We start from the raw sequence: 17,016 nt of genomic DNA on the forward strand, positions 1-17,016 counted from the left end.
GCACCTCACAAGGCAAGCGCTCGTGCCCAGCGTATGTCAACCAGGTGGCTGCGCCGACATCGGCATTGGTATCGTATAAAGTGGCCATTAAAGCTCTGGCAGCCAAAAGCCTGACAGACATTCCGAACAGGATCCTTCAGGCGAACCTGGACGCGTGTCTTGGGACCAAAGGTTTTCGAGGCTTCACGTCTAGAACGAAATCTAATACCATCGCTGTGTGGCTCCCGACTTTGGCTGCTGTCGAGCGTCTGCAAACGCTCAAGTGCATATCGATTACAAGCGAAATCTCGGTGCCGGTCCAGGTGTACCTAGTAGAAGGTTCGGACCTACAACGCTGTGTTGTTTACAACGTCGACATTGCCGAAGACCAGACGACCCTCCAGTGTGAGATGTACTTTCCAACCCATCGTGTCATTCAAGCGCGGTATATCGCACACTAAAGGGCCCACCAACTCTCCCAGAACGACTTTACTACTATGGCTGTATTCTGCGACCTCGCCCTTACAAACCGAGTGCTGTCTATTGCTACAGCTGGTTCAGACCTGGCCACATTCGCCGATCATGCCCTTTTGCAACGCAAGATGAGGCTAGGCCACAAGGCACACCGTCTTACAGGTGCGGACTTTGCAAGACTGACGACCACGAGATCACCTCTCCAACTTTCTCAAAAAAAAAACAAAGCAACTGAGAAGGTTCGGCGTGGGATCCGTAAGCAAGTGCCTCCTAATGAAAACAGAGCCCCGATACAGACATCCAACAGGTTTGCGGCTCTGCAGTGGAAGGAAGACGACTGGCCGGAGCTTTCTGAGCCCAATCCACCTGCAGCCCCTGCCCAACAGTAGTAGTGTTAAAGTGCGCAAGGATCGCCGTCGCCTACAAGCTACACAAAAGCACAGCAATACTGGAACCTCTGCGTGAGGACATGGCAGCAGTTGACGACAAAATTGCACGCCTTTTAGCCGAGGTCTCTAAGCTACGGCAACGCCGTGAACTGCTTCCTCGCCGTAGACAGCCAGCGGAATCCCACTCCACGCCAATCAATGCTCCAGCGCCTTCGACTACGTCCAACCCTCATGCGTTTTTTGCAGACTCTACCAGGTTTTCTGTAGCACTGCAGGATAACCCAACAAAATCCCTCCTCCGATTTATGGTAAACCAGCTATCTAACCTGATATCAGTTCTATTACAGCGCTTGGAAGCCTAATCGAAAATGGCGAGTACATGTAGTTCTGGTGTGTTCCAATGGAACTCAGAGGCCTCTCCACAAACCAGGGAGAGCTCAAATCTCGACTTCGTATGAACAAGCTCCAGGTGTGGGCCCAGCTACTGCAGGAGACCGATTTCTTGCCATCCATTCCGGGCTTTATTGGATACATGTCTCCTTCAAGGAACGACCGTCGTGTGCACACTGTTGCCCCTCCGGGAAAGGCGGCGGTGTACGTTGATGCGCGTTTTCTTCAAGTTCGCCTCTGTCTAGTAAAAAGGTGCACTTCATATCAAGAGGTAGTCGCAGTGGCTATGTAAGACCCGCCGGTGGGGCTCCCTCCCGCATTAATCTGGGGTGGTTATTAACTCTACGACGACAGCACCCACGGTGGCCTGTTTTAGTTGGTGGTGACTTTAACGCCCCTCATCCGGAGTGGGGGTACCCCACTTCAAGCCTCCGTGGTAGGCGTGTCCGGGACGCATTCGCGGATGCGCTTTTTGTTTGACTCAACCGTCCACATTCAGCAACGCGGACTGTGCGCCATGCTCGCAGTCCACCATATGCTCCGGACGTTACGTGATGGCCAGGACCCGGGATTCCATCGTGGCACCTGGAGCCAGACTGCTGGGGTAATGACCGCCATCCTATCATCATCGGTCTCCATCCATCAAGAGCCCGCTGATTACGCCGTACGTGCTCTGTGGTCAGTTGGGACACGTTTCGCACCACCGTCGAAGATCTCTCTCTGCAATCATCTACACTACTTGTGGACTGCATAAAAACTGCGCTGAATAAGGCTACTGCTGTCACCTGGACGGACGTGAATCCCCCGGCGCCGATGTTGGTCTGCTAAACTTGTGGGCTGCTCGCCAACAAGAGGAGATGGCAGCTTCCCGAGACCCGACTTCTGCGCAAGCGCGGACAAGGCTGAATTACCTTACTGCCAAGGCTCGCAGATATGAACGCGATCTCTAGCGACGCCAGTGGCATGCGTCGTGCGAGCAGTTCTCGAAAAAGTAATCGAATGCTGCTCTCTGGCGAACGTTTCGTGCAATGGAACATGGTTCCCGTCGTCCTGACTCAGTGGCTACAGCATGCTTCGCAGATAAGTTAGCTCCGGATGATTTCCCCAGAGAGGCAGTGCGGAAGTTTTTCCCCCCAAGTATGATGTGTTGCCTCTGAAGGTAATAGGAGCCCTCTTGGCTGCCATTCCAGCATATGTCGATAAGCTCCCATCTACAGCCGACGCCGAGGGAATTGCAAGCCCATTATCAATGCCCGAGTTGCTTGCAGCAATAGACGAGGCACGTCGGAAGACTGCGCCCGGTCCGGACTCCATTCCGTACGAGGTTTACAAGAACTTAAGTTCCGCTGTACTGCCTCAAATCCTCGCCACCAATAACAAGGTATGGATAGAAGGCGCCGTACCAGAATCCTGGAAATCGGCTATTGTGATCCCCATACCAAAGCCCGGGAAGCCGCCGACAGACCTCGGAAATTTCCGGCTTATATCGCTCGCGCCAACATTATGCATGCTGACCGAAAAAATGCTTGCCACACGACAGTCATGGTGGCTTGAGCACCATGGTTTCTACCATCCCGCCCAAATTGGCTTTCGTACGTCCATAGGTAAAGAAGATGGACTGGCTGTTTTGGCGTCAGCAGTTCTGGCCTAAACTCGCAGCCACAATGCACGTTCTGTACTGGCCATGGACGTTGAAAAGGAGTACGATAATATCATTCACGCTGCCATCGTGGAATCACTTCACATTTTGCATTTCCCCATTAGAGTGCGCAATTTTGTTAAATCCTTCCTTGAAGGCCGACACTTTGCGATATGCCTCGGTGGTGAAGCCGTCGGATAATTTGTGCCTCTTCGCGGCGTTCCCCAGGGATCGGTGTTATCGCCAACATTATTAATTATTTTTTTGATCCCCCTTGCTTGCTGCTTACAAGATGTCTCTGAGATTAAGTTCTTATTGTACGCTGATGACATAATGGTGTGGAGCACTCACAACGACCTGATGACTCAAGCAGGAGGCCTACAATCACCCATAGATATCACGTCGACATTTACTTCTTCAGTTGGTCTGCAGCTTTAAGTGAGAAAAACTACGCTCGTGTCAGTCGCCAACCGCTGGGAGCGCCATAAACTGGCTGCAACACCAATTCGTCTCCATCTATCCGGAGCTCCAATTTAAGAAAGTTCGACCGTAAAAATCTTGGGCTTGACAATACACGAGTCAGGAACAGGTACTGCTTGGCTTTCTCGGGCTAAAAAGCAAGCAATTCAGTCGTTGGGTCTGATTAGACGCATTGCTCCTAAAACAGGCGGAGCCCGCTCTCATGTTGCACGACAGTTGGTGCGGGCGGTTGTGCAACCGCGCCTCGTTTACCAAGCCCAATTCCAGCATTTGGCGAGGGCTCAATGGGATCGTCTAGAAGCTGTTAATCGAAAGGCAATGAGGGTCATCACTTGCCTTCCTCGCATTACCCCGATCGTGGCGCTCCTAGAACATGCGCAGCTGAACACACTATTAGAGCTGGTGCAGCAACGACGCGATGCTCGCCGCCTAAAGTCACGCCTTACACACACATGTGCACTCAGGGAATATGCTTCATCGCACTCCATTCTACAGCCGTCCCCGCCAGTTCTTCCTCCTTGGCGTTTTCTGCAGCTAAGCGACAACAAGCCAAGTGATCTACGTCGGCCATCGTCTACCAGCGCGGCATCGTCGATTCGCGACCGAATTACAGAGCAAGACGCCAATCTGCCGCATGGCTCTATCGTTATGTACGTTGACGCAAACATCCAAGCCTGCGAAAGAACAACAGCAGTTTACTGTCCTTGCAAGCCAGCTCCTAACAAAGCGTCAAGGTTTCGCCTCTCAGAACCTCAAAAGAGGAAGACGATGGTGCTCGTTCTGTTGTCACCTCAGCTCAGTAATTTTGCCTTGTTTTCTAGTTATTAACTAGGTTATTTCCATCCTTGGAAGACGGCCGCGTCTTTAAGGCGGTACTGTCGCTACGGGAAGGGTACGGCAGCTCCGGCGCCGGTATCCTTAAAGGGACAGCGCCATCCGAAGGAGCCCAGTGGGGCGGAGGCGGCCATGGAATCACATGGCGGGGATCTGCCAGTCAATAGGGACGTCCAGCAGTGCAGTGCGTCATCATCGCTCAGTGGGGACGACACAACTATCGCCGCCTCTGACGAGGAAGTGGCTGACATGGCGGAAATGGACAACGATGGCTTCAAAGTGGTGAGTCATCGGAAGCACCGGACAGTCGGCATCCCAGTGATAGTTCAGCCAAAAGAAAAAGGTGTTGACTTCAGAGAGTGGAACCCTATCAGGCTGTTCGATGATATTAAAGTACTACTGGGATCCGCTCCGATTCGCAGTCGCTTCACAACGGAAGGGGCTCTTCATCTAGATATCTCAACGGAAGAGCAAGTAGAGATTCTTCTGCGGTGCTCTCAGATCGGTGGCACACGAGTTCAAGCCCGGTTGCCACATTCCTACATGACTAACACATGTGTTATAAGGGGAGTACCAGTGTGGTATTCGGAAAGTGCCCTTCTTGACTACTTGAAACCGCAAGGAGTTCTACACGTGTGGCGGTTAATGCGCCGGGTGGAGCCTGGAGAACAACAATGGGCAGCGAAGCCTACAAACTCTATTGTGCTAACGTTTGCTACCGACACCGAGCGCCCTGGAATAATTGACCTTCGTTTCACCAAACATGCAGTCCACGAGTTCGTTGAAACGCCTCCCCGGTGCTTCAGGTGCCAACGCTTTGGACATGTAGCGAGAGTTTGCACCAAAGATCAACGCTGCAAGCGGTATGGTGGTGGCCATGATTACAAAGAGTGCAAGGCAGATTTTGCTTGCGCTAATTGTGGAGGTGACCATCCAGCGAGTTTCAGTGGCTGCACATTCCGTGTAAGCGCCTTACTCCGTCGCAAGTCCTTCATTAGTGGCCCCAAACCACAACCTACTGAGAAGCCGATACATGGAAGTGAAGAGTTCTCTGCGCTCGAGTCGGAAGCTCGGGACGTGGTAGCAAGCGACGTCGCTGCACGACCTGATCCGAGCAAGTCGGCAACGGCCTCCGAGGGTGAGCTGGCTGTTCGATCTGCTTCTGCAAAAAGTGTCCATGTTCCTCAGCGACCAGATCACAGCAAGACTCGACAACATGGAGGAAATCCCCTTGCCTTAAAAGAGATGCAGACACCAGCTACCGTGGCCAAGAGTGGGTCCCAGTCCCCGTCTTTTGTCGAAGTTGTGCGCCAGTGCGTGCAGCAAAATAAGGAGCTCAAAAGCCGGAATCTCTCCGACCTTCTACGCGTTTTGTTTGATGTCCTGCGTTCATATAGCCAAGCGATGCAGCCTGGCACTTTGAAGAACTTTATACAGCTGGTGCTTTCCTTTGAGACCTTGATCACCGCCTTCGCAGAGAACTTCAACTCCTAGATGGCTAGTTTTCTTCAACCTGTTGCAACTAAAAACCCTAGAAAACTGCCGTTTATCATGCAATGGAACTGTGCTGGGATTATAAGTCGATTAGCAGAAGTAAAATTGTTCTTGAAAGACCTGTGTTCCAGTACTGGCCCTCTCGGAGGCTGGCTTGCCAAGCGGGAGGTCTTTGCCGGGATACGTCGCCCACAAGAATTGCAGCATAAAGTCTTTTCCCGCAGGAAGTGCCGCCCTTTACATACGAAAGGAGATTCCTCATGTGGCTTTGAACGTGACTGATCTTTGCACCGACAGTATTGAGGTAGTGGCTGTGAGGATTCGGCTCGCCTTCCGAAATCTGTCCATTGCATCAGTATACGTGTCCCCGCGGAAGAAGGTCGATATGGCTTTGTTCCTCCAGCAAGTTTGTGACCGCTGCCCAGCACCTAGAATCCTCTGCGGTGACTTCAACGCCCACCACCCTGTCTGGGGTGACAGGAACACAGATCTTCACGGACGCCAACTTGTAGAAGTCATCGACAGTTTGGACCTGTGCGTGGCCAATGACAGAAGTCCCACTTTCTTTCAGCCTCCAACCTCACCCACATCTATAGACCTAACCTTACATTCACCTGACGTCCGTGTGCAGTGGTCAACTAGAGCTGACCGAATGGGAAGTGATCCCTACCCGATATTTGTGTTTACTGCCGACTTCCATCTGCGTGGTCCTAAATTTGCCATGTTGTTAATTGGGACAAATACAGGGAGCACTTAGCCTGTGTTTCCGGGGATGTGACAGACAAAATGATTTATGTTAAGATGGCTGCTACCACGACGCTCAAGCTACCTGATCATTTTCCGACTCCGGATCTAAAACTCAGAATCCTCTGCGCAGCGCGCAGAAGGGCGGAGCGACAACTGTTGCGGAAGAAGGACAACAGAGCCTTGAAGACAACTTTCAACACGCTCAACTCTGCCATTAGACGTCATGCGAACAAGCTCTGTAAGTCCCAGTGGGCATCCTTTTGCGCTAGTTTGACTGTTTTCTCACCGATAACGAGAATTTGGCGTGTCGTTGGCAGCCTTGCTGGTGGCTCTCGTCCGAGTAAACCTTTCGAGGCGCTTGCATTGCGCACGCAGAAACATCTCGTGTGCTTGGCAGAGGAATTTGCGGATGCATTTGTAAATTCCAGACCAGGTATACATCCCTGCGCTCTGCCTGCTACGTCTCCGTCTGTTATGGACGCCCCGTTCACACTTCGAGAACTACAGACAGCGCTCCGCAGCCTGCGGTGTCGCTGTGCACCAGGTCCTGACGGCATTACCAATCAAATGTTACAGAACCTGCCTCTGGAACACCGGAAGATGCTCCTAACCTATCGCAATCGAGTATGGGAGTCTGGTGACGTTCTCCCTTCATGGAAGGTGTCTTGTGTAGTACCACTGCTGAAGGCCAGCAAAGAGATGACAGACGTGGCCTCGTATCGTCCTGTATCGCTGACGTCGTGTGTGGCTAAGCTCATGGAGAAGATGGCAAGTAAGCGTTTATCTTGGTGGCTTGAGGATAGAAGGGCACTACCAACATGCATGACTGGATTCCGCACAGGTTTAAGCGCGCAAGATAGCGTCCTGGACTTGATAAGCCACATTGAACATCAGAGTGCTTTTGGACTTTCAACACTAGCTATTTTCCTAGACGTATCAAAGGCTTATGATAGAGTCTTCCAGAGCTCAGTACTGAACAGTCTGCAGGTCATGGGCGTACAGGGCTATCTTCTGCGATTCATTCACTCATTTCTCAGTGATCGTAAATTTCGAGTGCGGTTAGGCAGTACAATGAGCTCCGATAGGGCGGTATCGCGAGGGGTACCTCAGGGTAGTGTCCTGTCCCCAACGCTCTTTAATGTTGTCATGGCTGGTCTTCCCGCAAAGGTGCAAAAAACATTGTAGGCATGTCCATATGTTGATATATGCAGACGACATTTGTCTTTGGTTAACCGGATATCAACACAGACGCTTAGCTCTATTAGCGCGACATGCCGTGCTTTCAGTTAAAAGTTACCTTCAAGGTGTTGGGTTGACTCTCTCGGTGGAAAAATCTGGCTTCGTCCTGTTTCCAGGTAGGGGACTACGATATGCGCCGCTGAGCATAGACCTTGATCAGTCTTGCCTTCGTCAGGTTAACCAGATACGTTTTTTGGGCGTCACTATTGACTCACGTCTACATTGGCGACGAGCTGTAGACTCGATTGTGCCTTCACTATATTCGCGTCTCAATGTGCTTCGTAGAGTTGCTAGTGAGCAATGGGGAAGCCATCCTGCTTCAATGATCAGGCTTCACGATGCCCTGGTGACAAGTCGCATAATGTACCAGCTCCCTTTAATTTCCCCCTCGGTATCGCAGCTGGAACGCTTTGAGGTTTAAATTTGCACAGAATGGGACTAAGGAGGGCTCTCGGCGTTCCGCAGGCTGCTCCAAACAATGCAGTAGTGTACGAGTCTCAATCGAAATCTCTTCGGCTAGCCGCTTCACAAAGACTTTTGGTGCATATTGGCCGCCTCAGAGAGACTGTGGCCGGGAGAGTGCTTCTACAGCGCCTTCAAAAGAGATCTGAGTCCCGGGCGTACTTGGCTTTAAATACTTTTCGTTCTCTGGGTCTCGACCTTCGAGATCGACCTGAGACGTTGAAGCCACCTTGGTCCTTTCCGAGCCTCGGTTGTTCCTTGATAATTCCGCACGTTCACGCTAAGCGGAATTCTCCTTTAGCGGCAATGCGTTCGCTCGTACTGGAACATCTTGAAACCGAATATGCCAGTCATCTTCAAATATTTACAGACGGCTCTGTGGACAAGGTACTTTGTAGAACGCGGAACGGGCTGTGTTATTCGGATCCCTCAAGAAGGCAGGAGTTCCTCACAGTTCTCTTCAGGACATTGCTTTCCCGCGCGGGAGCCAGTCGAGTAGAACGGATGCTTCTCGCCTTCTTCTACTTTGCCTGCAGGACACGGATTCGGCCTCCACATGGTGACCTCAGGAGTGTCTATTTCGGTTTTTGCGGACAGTGTTTCTGTGATTTCTATTTAAGTGTCGCTACGGTGGAGCAATTGCCGGCAGCAACTGCAAGGCTAATCCCACCGGTAGTTTACAACCACTCAACTCAACTCAACTCAACTCTCAGAACCTCCTTCCTCCTTCTGTGCAGAGATGCTTGCGGTTCAAGAGGCTTTTTGCTCTGTGGCCACCGTTCCCATGCTGCCCACGGCATGCATTGTCATTCGCACCGACGCCCTTCACGTCACACGCCTACTACGACGAGTCAGTCGCACCCCAGAAACCTACCAAGACATCCATCGTCTAGCGGCACGCATCCCGCTGCAAATCCATATTCAGTGGGTCCCGCGTGACCTCCTGAGCACACAAAGCCGCGCAGATTCTGCGACCCGCCTTTCGACTCCAACCTCGTCTTTGCCTCGAGGCCTCAATCTGGATGGCACCACCCTCCTTTTAACAATAAAGGAGCACCTCCGGTGCCCCACACGTGCTCTAATCCTTCCGTGTGCGGTAACCCTCCGCCGTGGTCTTACCCGTGAAGTGAAGTTGCGCTTCGGAGGATACGGGTCGGGGTTGCCCTTACTCCAGCTGTGACGCGCAAGTGGCCGCATTTCAAAGATTTATTTCCCCGCCCCGGATGTCCAGTCTGCTAGAACAGAGACTGTGAGGCGGATATCCGCCACCTGTTGTAGGACTGCACACAAAATGCGTGCCGTGATGAGATTGGGTATTGAATATTTTTAGTTCACCGTGTGTTCGCAATATTTGTGTCTCGTTCGTTTCAAGACTGGACTGAAGTACTTAAACGAGGTAACCAAGAGGCAAATAATGCTCTCCGTAATGGTTCTCTAAAACCTCACTAAAATTGGACGCCTCACGGATCTGCACACCGTAGTACATTTTTAGAGAAGGCGCATAGAAATGCACTCAGCATTTTTCTTCGATCTTTATGTTCCTTTAGATCTAGAGATACCTCATTAGCAACAATTAATGCAATTTTGTCATCACCGAATAATGAATAGTGAAATCCATGCGTGGAAAACTTAAATCTGGCGTTGTGCTCTTTAATGACATATTTTAAATTCAAATAACACTATATACCCCATGTACTCAGCATGAACTTTTAGATCATGATGAGGAACTTTGAGGATACAAAAAAGAGGTGAAAATTTAACAGCAGGAATTTGAGCTCTCGAAAATGACCTATTAAGCTCGATTTGTATTTCTCCTGCAGTATTGTGAAAAACAAACACTGCTGCACTCGTTGCCGCGCCCTCTTGCAAAAGTAGTCTGTTCGGAATATCAGCTTCTCTCAAAGACGCCACGCATGTCCGCATGCATGTGCTGTTATTGAACCGCTTTCATTGCAGTAGCTTTACCATCTATGTTTAAAAACGGCTTCCTCGCAACTTCCTTTGAAATCCAGCAATGCGCGAACTGTTCGAGCGCATACTGCTGTGGTCTACGCTGAAGGAATGCAGCTATAGTGCTATCTTCAGCCTGCCTTTCCTAGCCATTCTGGAAAAGAAAATGTCGCTGCTTTGCTAACCTCCAGGAACAAAAAAACTGTGCAGGATGTCGTTTCGGTTCTGTAGAAGATCGCGTATCTGGAAACCCAGAGCGCGATGTATACCAGGTGTTACAGGGAAGACTTTAAAGAATTTTCGAAAATAGGCTTTTTGGGTTAAAAATACGGTTTTTTTGCGGCATAGTTCCACCAGAGTTGAAGGACACCAGAAAACCAGTGAATTGTTTTAAGTTGTAAGCTGGGTCACTAATTTTAATAATTGAGCTTTAAAGCATCACAGTTAGGTGCTTAGCTGCAATTCGAAATTTGTAGCCGGTCGTTAGTAATAGCCATATCAGTTTTTAAAATTTCGAAAGCGATTGACCTTTGGCGCTTTGGCTGGATAAAATTTCGCTCTTTTGACTAGATATGTGCACAGAAAAGGTTTCTTTGCCTGCATGCTTTCGAAAGTGCATGTATTTTGGCACGATGCAGCCAAATCAGTATGGCCACACAAATTTTGTATAAGAAGCCCTACAGAAACGACGGTAGAAAACTCATGAATCTATGCTGTCTTATGGCGGCAGTTTGTTTCACGTTGTTGGAAGAAAATGCACAGATTGGTCACGAAATTGATCGCAACGCCATTACCAGTTAAATATTATTCCTGGTTCTCTCATTTTTTTTTGTGGAAAGGTTTTATATGAATAGTACTGCGATTATGTCAACACATGCTGACTTTGCGTCTATTAACGACAACCCGACACGAGTGCAGATGAAATATCGTAATGGCATTTTTCCTTAGTTTACAAAACAGACAAACAAGAACACATAGAGCACCATCTCAGCACCGACAATCCTATCAGCAGGCTGAATAGGATCAATCTCGGCTGGAACGGAAATCGAAATACGGGATCTGGACAGCCAGCCGAAAGGCGACGGCACTATGCACAAGCGTAATGATGCTTCAAAAATTCTGATAGACAGCGAGCCAGAGACAGCGAGTCAGAGAAGCTTTTATGCCCTCTGGGAGCAAAATAACCAGTGTAAGCTCTTATTAGCGATGAAAATCAAATACTAGTCTGGAAGGTTGCAGCAGCTAAGGGCAGAGGTGGTCTTTTATATTTATTGTAATGCAGGCCAAGAAGTGGCCCAAGCAGGAGGGGCACTACAATGTAAGACGTGACAATGCAAAAGAAAGACAAAAACTCCAGAAAAAGGATGCAGGTTGTAGCAGTGAAACTCAAAACGAGTAATTTGTTTCTCTTCCACAAGCCTAAAAAAAGCATAGCTGCACATACGAAAACAAAAACAGCAGGGCAAATTGCTTTGCTAAAGTATAGCAAGTGGAAGAAACGTAGCGATATCAGGGAACTTAAAATACATACAAAAAATGCGTTGCAAGCGCTCCTCATGTTTAGCCTAGTGATAGGGTAAAAGACATTTTTCTAACTCTTCTGGAATGTTCTTTATTGCAATACTTCTACAGGACGGGAATGGAATTGTTGTATAGCACACAGAAGAAAATATAAATGTGGGATTTCCTTTCACAAAACATTGGCGTAAGAAAAAGGTTATGTATGTGTCTTGTTCTGCGTGTACAGGTGGGCTTTACGTAAGATAACGCTCTTTCTTAAGAAAGCCAGTGCTACCTGCTCAACACACGGTAACGATAGTAGGCCGACGCAGCCGGTAGGCTTAGACCAATGGGGCGGGAGCGTCTAGATCTACGTCCACTGACAGAAATGAAGATCCTCCGCCACTGGCCCCGGCGATCGTCGATGGAGAAGGCCTCCAAGGCACTGCTCCGTTTCTTGAGAACTTCTGGCCTGCACGATAGGCTGCGACTTTACCGAACGTTGTGACTTTGCATAGTGACTTCAATTTTCGGCTGCCCTCTTTTCTCCTCCATCTTTTCACGCCATAAGCTCTTCATCCCGTTGATGGTAGCAAGCCGGTTATTCTTCCTGTTAACCTGCCTGCCTTTCCTTCTACTCCTCCTCCTGTATGAAATAGTCGGCAGAGCATTGTTTGCTGTCAAACAGAATGCTAAGTAGTAACCTGAAGATTCTTCTCAGGAGCCTGTTTAGACTTCTTTCGTGGGCAGGCGATCCAGAGCCTGCACAGGATCGGAAAACATAAACACTCTCAGGCCTCATTTTTGGTGGTCTATTTATTATGCAAAAATACGAGCATCAAGCTCAAAATCTCGACGGAACTACTACGCTCGACGTAGGCTATCACGAAGATTTGCTAAAACATGCGACGCCAGCCCACAGAGCGGTGCAGAGGTCAAGGTTTCTGGGGTCTTCAACTGTCATCGTATCTCCGTCTGTGTGGTGAAAGTAAAAGTATCGCTCATTATGAGTACTAAGCGAAGCAATCGGTACGTTTATTTTTTCCCACTCCGTAAGGTCGGGCGCTTCGGCTACCAGCGTTAGTTGCGAGGCATTAATACTGCGGAACAAACTTAGTACTTCAGCGAGGATACATTTTGCCTCCTCGCTGCGTCCGGTGAAGCCCAGTCCTTTGGGTCTAAATGTGCCCGAGTCGGACTCCATAGCAATGTTTACGCGTTCCATCGTTTCCTCGCCATGCAGTTCGAAGTAGCGTTTTCCGCCGATATAGCCCATCTCTTCGCCGGTCCAGAGCACACAACGAACAGTACGACGTGGCCGCAGTCCGAGACGACGCAGAACGCGTAGCGACTGCACGGACACAAACGCGCCTCCGCCGTCATCCATGGCACCCTGACCGACGTCCCAGGAGTCGATGTGGCCCCCAACAATGACAACCTGCGTTTGAACCCCGCGGATTAGAACGCTGATTAGGAAATTCTTCCAGCCAAGTGGTGGCATTAAAAATACTTCACCACTTCTTAATTTCTTAACACCCAATTATTTCGTTGGTTGTGAAGCCGTACCTGTGTTGTAGAAGGAAAAACTAGTGAGTTTTTTGTTTTGCGAAAAGCTGTAATTTTGACCCACATACTTTCGACGGTAGCAGTGTTAGGAAGAAATCTGCCGGCTGTTAACTACAGGTAAAAGTAATGAAAAGAGAGAAGTGCACAGTCTTTGAGATGGAAAACAAATCTCGAGTTGTAGCTGTGGGCACCAATCTGACCCCCACCCCCCCTCCCTCCCAGTAAAAAAAAGCGCTTTCAAGAGCTGTATCTCAAATGTAACAATTAAAACATAAAACAAGTGGTTAATGCGGTGAGTTGGGCGTGTTGGTACATATTTTTTCAGAAAAACACCGCAAAAAGACGTCGAAAAAGACCAGACGACAATGACGACAAGGATAAAATTTTATTTTTCTCATCGTAGGGCGCACCTCGTCATCGTAGGAGTGGCCTTTAATTTCAGCTATGGTGTTCCGGGAAAATCTTGAGGTTTGGAACTTCCACCCATGACGAGTTTGACAACTGGCGTAATACCTAGAAAGCAAAAGGAAGACATGAGAATTAATATGTTTGTCAACAGTTTCTATAATTATAAATTTCAATAAATAGCTTTGTAGAGGAATTACTTTTATGTAGGACGTTTATTTCTGGTTAATTTCTTCAGAACATGAGATACCTCCATATGAAAGCACTGAGCTTTGCATAAATTGAGGAGGAAAACGCCTTCAAACAACTTGGTAGGTGAGATATGAAGGCAAGTTTTACTTTCACATCGGCAGCTGCAATTTCCTCGGTGTATGATCGTCTGTGGAAACTCTATTTCTAAAAATATTTCTGTTTCTTACGTAGTGTAAAAAAACTGACCAGAATTTGACATCAAGGAGATATACGTTGTCTTTTCGTTATTGTTCAAAGTGCCTTGCTGCTTGATAAACTCTAGTAAGCAGCCTTCCGGAATGGCATACTTCCATGCTCCCTGCATGTTCTGAAGAATGGGCATTTGATGACGACTTCCAGGTACCCCTTTCTTGAAGTCTTTTCAGAAGCTCGGCGTCTTCAACGGTCATGGCAGCCGCTGGTATTTTGCGCACTCCCCTGGAGTATTCGGTATTCCCGCCATGAGGAGATGCTATGAAGAGTGGCGTCACTGAGCGCACAAGCGCTGCCACGGCGCCTACGTTGGCAGCCGCGGACGGGCCGTGCAGTCTGTACTTGACTGTCTCTCCATACGATGTGTACCGCTCATTGAAGACGACAATCTTGCCTTTAAGCTGCGAAAACAATGGGTTTTCCAGGAATCATATCGTCTATTCCCAAACTCATGTGCGCTCAACAAATCTTTGGCTCTCTATAAAGAGCCATGTGCCTGAATGCTACCGCCTAGACGAAGTCACCCAAGGCGATCTTCCCGCATCGATTATGTGAGAGCTAGAAACTTACTTGAGTGTATCAACTTTCCAGAGAGAGAGAGAGAAAGACAAACGGAAAGGCAGGGAGGTCAACTAGGCAGCGCCCGGTATGCTACCCTATACTTGGGAAGGGGAACGGAGGGAGAGATAGAAAGGGGAGAGAACAAAGGGAGATTATCAGTTTTCCACATGTCCTTTGCTTATTACTTGCAGGATACATAGGGAACACACTGATAGTCCACAACTTTGGACTCAGTCCTGAGTCCTTCAAGAACTTGAAAAGTGCCTTCAAAGCTGACCTCTGCGCTGAAGGCTTACTCCAAGGACCCAGAAACTTTGCTTCTTTTGCTTGCTACTTATGTAAAAAGACAAACGTGTAAATGTCTTAAACATAATTATGATGACCCTATATGTCCATGGATAACTCAGTATATACCTGTTTTTCTGAAGTGTAAGGATTGATACTACCAGAAATGGAAGAAAAATAAAATAAGTGAATAATATTGCAAGCAAATTTAGTATTGCAGGAATTAGTCAGCGGCAACGATTCAAAAATAAAAAAACTGTAATATGCAAAACTGGTTGAGCAAATCAAGCGGGACAAAAGAAAACTATGGAAGATAGCCACAAACGTAATTGGGACACAATGACAAAATAATGTCACCCCTAACAATATCTCTCCCCACGTTCCTGATAATTTTAACAATTACTTTATTAACGTTGGCTCTAGTCTTACTGTTCAATTCCCATTGCAGTTATCTGCCTCGTGTGTATCTAGGACTTGTGTAATCAATCCTATTTTCGTGACATTTCTACTGACGACGTAACTTCTGTTGTCGGTAAGATGGCTGTAAATAAAGCTTTTGTTCTTGATGGCATACAGAAAAGTGAAATAAAAAAAAAACCTTAATATCTTTGGTCCTTACCTATGCCACTTTTTCAGCCACTCCATAAAAAGATAGCTTTTACCCAGATATACTAAATGTTGATGAGCTGAGTACCTATATGCAAAGATGGAGATCCAAGTCGACTAGGCAGTTACAGGACCATATCTGCACTTAGTATGCTTAATACTCTTTTCAGAAAGCTAGCTGCGCAACAGGTTAAAACATATCTTAAAGAAAATTATAATATAGCGCCTCAGAATCGCGGTTTTGTTGAAAATAGATCAACTTCCATAGCTGTACTAGCACTATGAGAAACCCTTAATTTCGTCATGAATCAAAATAACCTAGCCGTCGTTGTTTCCTTAGATATTAAAAAGACATTTGACATGGTCTGTCAGCCAATTTTGTTGCAGAAATTTGAAAACTGATTTTGCGGAGAGAGCAGGGGGCGGCAGAAAGTTAGGTGGGCAGATGAGATTAGGAAATTTGCAGAGAGAGGGTGGGTGCAGCTGGCAAAGGACAGGGTTAATTGGAGAGATATGGGAGAGGCGTTAGCCCTGCAGTGGATGTAGTGAGACTGATGATGATGATAGTGGTGAAACAAAGAATAATTTTTAATGATTTCATGTCAGATAATAAAAATATATCTTGCGGTGTACCACAGGGCTCTGTTATGGGTCCAATATTGTTTTCACTCTATATAAACGATCTTCCACAGGCCCTTCACTCTTCGCAGTTAATAATGTACGCCGATGACGCCGCCCAAATAGCTACTGGTGAATCTTTTCTCGCAATTTTATCAACAATATTGAGTGAACTGAAAATCTTGCCTTCCTAATTATTAAATATCGCTTAACCTTGAATGTAGCCAAAACTAAGTATATCATTCTCACTTTCGGTACAAGACAACAAGCAATTTAATTACACTTATTCTAGGTACCTCTTTAATACAACCACTCTCGTCATTCAAATAATTACTGGTTATTTTCATTGCCATTTACATTGAAAAGAACAAATTAACAACACATGTAAAATTAGTTTTCAGATGCCACACGCTCAATAAGGCAAGATGTTACTTTCTGTATGATGTATTACGCTTCCTGTACTACTCTTTCTGTCCTTCACATATAAGTTACTGTGGTGAATCTTGGGGCCGAACATATAAAACCTAATTATCTCCTTTATTTCGTCGCCAAAAACGGGCATTGAATGTAATAAGGTCTGATTCAGATCGCTCTAGGAGCAACATCTTTTATGCGACTCAGGTGCTATGGTTCCCATCCTTGCGCAACTATGAAATCTCACTCTTGATGAACAACATAATAACGACTAACCCTCACCTTCCATTGAGCCTTTTTGCTTTACCTTCCCGTAATACGAGACAAATGCAATTCTAACCTTCCCAAACGTATCAATGCATATGGTGAGCGCCGGACAGAGTTCAATGAAGCAAATATATGGAAAGAATTGCCGATCGAGATAAAAGTAGCCAGAAATTTTGAAATTACTTGCAAACTGCATTACAAGTCTAATCAAATATTGCCTGAAACTCTTGTTATGTGAGTTCATGACACCTCATTTGTTGTGTTTGCTTTTGG

General features: G+C 47.5%; 1 protein-coding gene across 5 annotated transcripts in view; it reads right to left on the reverse strand.

Moving 5' to 3' along the window:
- LOC144121654 (uncharacterized) overlaps positions 1-17,016 on the reverse strand; it is a 65,732-nt gene that overhangs the window by 14,154 nt on the left and 34,562 nt on the right. Inside the window, exon 3 of one of the 5 annotated variants that reach the window (XR_013312661.1) lies at positions 12,971-13,015. The exons of 1 other annotated variant lie outside the window; for it this stretch is intronic. Coding sequence is in view for 2 of the 4 variants with exons in the window: in XM_077654983.1 (XP_077511109.1) it covers positions 13,586-13,656 (71 nt within the window). In the remaining 2 variants the exon portion in view is untranslated. Of the gene's footprint in view, positions 1-12,970; positions 13,016-13,545; positions 13,657-17,016 lie in introns of those variants that run through there. 3 more of the 5 variants (XR_013312659.1, XM_077654983.1, XM_077654982.1) reach the window with 3 other exon arrangements.

The sequence above is a fragment of the Amblyomma americanum genome, chromosome 2, assembly GCF_052857255.1.
Source record: "Amblyomma americanum isolate KBUSLIRL-KWMA chromosome 2, ASM5285725v1, whole genome shotgun sequence".
NCBI classification, from domain to species: Eukaryota; Metazoa; Arthropoda; class Arachnida; order Ixodida; family Ixodidae; genus Amblyomma; species Amblyomma americanum.